Source organism: Primulina eburnea, chromosome 3, assembly GCF_022965805.1.
Source record: "Primulina eburnea isolate SZY01 chromosome 3, ASM2296580v1, whole genome shotgun sequence".
NCBI lineage: Eukaryota > Viridiplantae > Streptophyta > Magnoliopsida > Lamiales > Gesneriaceae > Primulina > Primulina eburnea.
Window position 1 is genome coordinate 49,308,490 of NC_133103.1, and position 4,130 is coordinate 49,312,619.

The 4,130-nt window shown below is 31.3% G+C and overlaps 1 protein-coding gene across 1 annotated transcript; it reads right to left on the bottom strand.

Moving 5' to 3' along the window:
* LOC140827428 (germacrene A synthase-like) lies at window positions 1-3,569 on the bottom strand (the record flags this gene model as incomplete). Its single annotated transcript, XM_073190096.1, has 6 exons — window positions 3,443-3,569; window positions 1,943-2,213; window positions 975-1,350; window positions 543-761; window positions 229-367; window positions 1-135 (listed from the first exon to the last, which is right to left on the bottom strand). Coding segments are annotated over exons 1-6 (1,236 nt in total), but the record flags the coding sequence as incomplete, so codon positions are not given.
* Window positions 3,570-4,130: the final 561 nt, after the last annotated feature.

Below are 4,130 nucleotides of genomic sequence, written 5' to 3' on the forward strand. Positions count from 1 at the left end.
CCTTAATGATCCATTCGAAAGAAAGTGGTAACTGGCAGTTGTTAGAGCATTGCTAAGGTACTCGGAAAATGGTGGTGAATAACCTTCAATAAACCACTTGGCCTCGACATTGTAGCTCCTCACTTGTTCTTTCAACTAAATAACATAGTATCAAAATCCATGTTGATTATATGCTGATTAGATAAGAAGAAATGATTTATTTAGTCATTTGAAATGAAAAATTCATACTGCATTTATGGTATAATCTACAACATAAGATCTTTCTTCTGTTGCTAATTCTTCCTTAAATTCTCCGTAGAGTTTCAAGATGGCGGTATAGAGTGGTTTCATATACTTCGGTAGTAGATCAGCCTCTTTAAAATCCCACCTGAGACAAGCAACAGTTAAATTAACAATCAAAGCATGTGGAATAGTTGACAATTTCAAATTAACTCTTTTCGCCAACCAATGAGAAGTGGTTAAATGACTCAAAACTATAGACAATATGACCACATGAAGCAGATAAATTCATGTTTACTAGAGCTATTAGTGCTTTCTTTTACCTTCGAATTGCCATAGTAAAGGCCTCTAGTTCTTCAATTGTACCATAAGCATCAAATGTATCATCGATTAAAGATAACATTTTGATTATTTTCGCCAGCATGACTCGACCACGAGAATACCTAGGCAAATGATATGTTCCCACAGTCCAAAAATAGCACTCAACAAGTCTATCTCTAGCATAAGGAAGTTTAGACAAAAGGTTAAGCTCTCTCCACCACCTGTAAAATAACAAGAATTGAAGAAGTAAACGAAATGTATGTCGACTAAAATGCAAGTCTCGTTGAGCTCTAGAACACAATCACCAAAATGTTTAATATGTTATAAGATGACAAAACTTATAGATTATATGTAACTGAAAAAATTTACCCTTCAAAAGTGAGATGACTCTCATTACTTTCCTCATTACTTTATGGACGACAAAGTAACATTACCTTGAGAGTTCACAGAGTTCTTGTTTATGCATCATTTGCACTGCATTATAGTCTAATTTGGCAAACTGGAGAAGCGGTTCATCTCTAGAATATTCATCATCTTCATAGACAGAGATGTAATGGTATGACTCAAATCTTTGATACCCAAAATGTAACGGTTGCATGAGGGCATGTTCGACTTGTTTCTTGAGGGGTGGTTTGAGATTTGGGGCCATAGACTTGAGACACTCAGTTGTGAAAACAAGTGCATCGTCGAGTATATCTTCATTGTGCTTTCTCAAATGTGCTGCTTCATACAAGCTCAACAAGCCCTTGACATCAGTTTTAAGTGACTCATCGAATTTTCCAGCGCTATCTCTGAATTTGTTAAAAATTTCTGATCGAAACATAGATTACAATAAATAGTTCTTGCAGTGAATTGTCATATCTTTTAAAGATAATTGTCCGATCTCCTCCTAATGCTCGAGTTTGCATGATATAATCAAGACGTGACAATAAAAATACAACCCATTAGTATGCGTATTTTAATTTGCTTGTTTATCATCTAAATCATTTAATTTCAGGCTAACTCTAATAACTTGGTTCAATTTTTCCTTTTCAAATAGTTTTCTGCTGGTGAGCGACGTGACATCATATATTGACACAGAGTTGTACATTACCAACGAGTCCGATGTCACATTAGATGTCCAAGAAAAATGGCTAAAAGTAAAAACTTTAAACTTATTGGTCGAAGACAAACTAAATTTTCCAATGATTTAGATAAAAAAAATTATTAACGAATTTTGTAATTTTACCTAATAAAGATTAAATACTGTGGCACATTCCGTCCCATCCATGCTATGAAGAAAGTAAACAATTTCTTGTAAAATTGGGAAACATTTTCTATGTAAATTTTATAAGAGAGAAATTATTATTATTTTTATATTATAAAGGAATGTAAACACATGACAGAGGTAAATGACACATACCAGAAGTTAAGTGAAGTCCATGTTGCCTGAATAATCTAAAATGAAGTGAAACTGTGTTTAAGTCATAGGCTTCATCTTCGTAATTTGTATTCAGACCAAAATATTGCTCCAATTTTTGTTCAACTTCGTCTTCAAAGTGATAAGATATGCCTAGGCGTTCGAGTTTATCGATCAAATTCATGGTGTCCACCATTTCACTCTCTGGATTTTTCAAATTAATCTTCACCTCATCTTTCAACAAATCAATTTCCTTGGAATATTTTTCTGTTATCTGCATAAATTTAATCAACTAATCCTTAGTTGCCTAGTAATTTATATATATATATATATATATATATATATATATATATATATATATATATATATATATATATATATATATATATATATATATACACATCAACAAGTGTTTGATTCACATTGACTGCAATGAATGTAATTATCAGGAGATGAATTATTGATGTGTAATAATTGAATATTCTTGGTAGATCAATCGAAACATGGTGTATGAACTGATGTATAATTTAAAATATTAGAGTTGTACCGTTAATACTAATTAAAACCTTTGGTAAAACGATAAGTTGCCATGCTACTAGTATTAACAATAACCCAAAGAACGTACTTATTCTTCTTGTTAATTTGATAGATTTATGTTTTCGAGCTGTTTCCATGAATCTCTATATTCGATTCGATTCGATTCGATTTCATTCGCTAATACCTAATCAACAATTTCAAAGCAGGGCATGTGAGAGCATTAATTACCCTTAACTTGGATCGATTATTCGCTAACACCTAATTAAAAATTACCAAAGCAGGGCATGTGAGCATTAAATACCCTTAACGTGAAACTCATCCCATTTCAGTATTTAATTATTATTATATTATAAAAGTTAATATAAAATTTACAGTCTTTCCTACATAAAAATATGTAGCTGGTCAGTTCGTGTTTATGGGCGCTTTATTGGTTTTAAATACAAAATTAATAAAGTTATTTGTATATGTTTTATAAATTATATAAATATTAATTTTATTTTATGTTATATGCCTACAAATAAGTCCGTGACTAAAATTCTCCGAGATTGATCTCGAGCTCGCCAAACAAGCTCAAGTCGTGAGGTAAAGCTCGATTAAGCTGATAATTTTGTACAAGAACCCTTTGATATGATAATATTAAATCAAGGAGCCTAAATTTCATACTTAGAGAGCCATGCAAAACGTTATTTATTGACTTTGGATATTTAATATTACAACCAGAAATTTTGCGGTATCTTGTCGGTTTATAATTTTAGGCAGAACTGAGCGTTTGACGTTTTACGAAAAGTTATAGTTAGTGGTTATTGTGCAACTCTAATATTTTAAACAGTATAATAATTCAAACGTCACGTTACGATTTCTCTTTCTGACATGGACAATTATTACAACTTAAGACTAACAATACAATATAATATATACATGTACTTGTCACTTATAAAAAAAACATAAGAGAGAGAACCAAATTACCTCATTATCACATGTAAACTTCAAGAACTGATCGCCCCATAGGCTTGGAGCAAAGTTGTCTTTTGGGCGAACCATATCTTTTGAAATTTGAGCCATTTTTTCAGTGTGTATTATATATGTAATAGAAAGAAATATTTAACAAATGATGCAGATTTGCGTCTATTTATAGCATAATAATCAAGTCCACAAAAATTAATATTATGTTATATCTTGAAAAAAAATCTGTAATATCATATACAAAAAATATCAGGCGATAAACCTTCCATGCCAAGTAGTTTCAGTCGTGGCTCATTTTCCACCATACAAGTATATATTCATCCCGAATCTCCACTTTAGCCACCTCAATTCTTTGTCCATTTTCGAGATCGAACTTGTAATTCAATGGTCTTATCTGTCAGATTAATTGGTTCCTCTCCTCGGGTTCGATCTCCTTTTCCGCGTGTGTTTTAATAAAAAAAAAAAATTTCTTTGTTCATTTTCTTTACAATTATTCTTTTTATTATTTCAATCTTTAATTGATTAGACTGCAATTCCAAATGCGATCTTTTTAACAATATTACGTCTTAACATGAGAAAATCTTAAGATGACACGCATTAATTCTAATAATATATTTTTTTAAAATACTCTGTACTTGGAACTCGATGTTTATTGAATATTAGTGATTTTTTTGCACGCTTTATGTGTGTG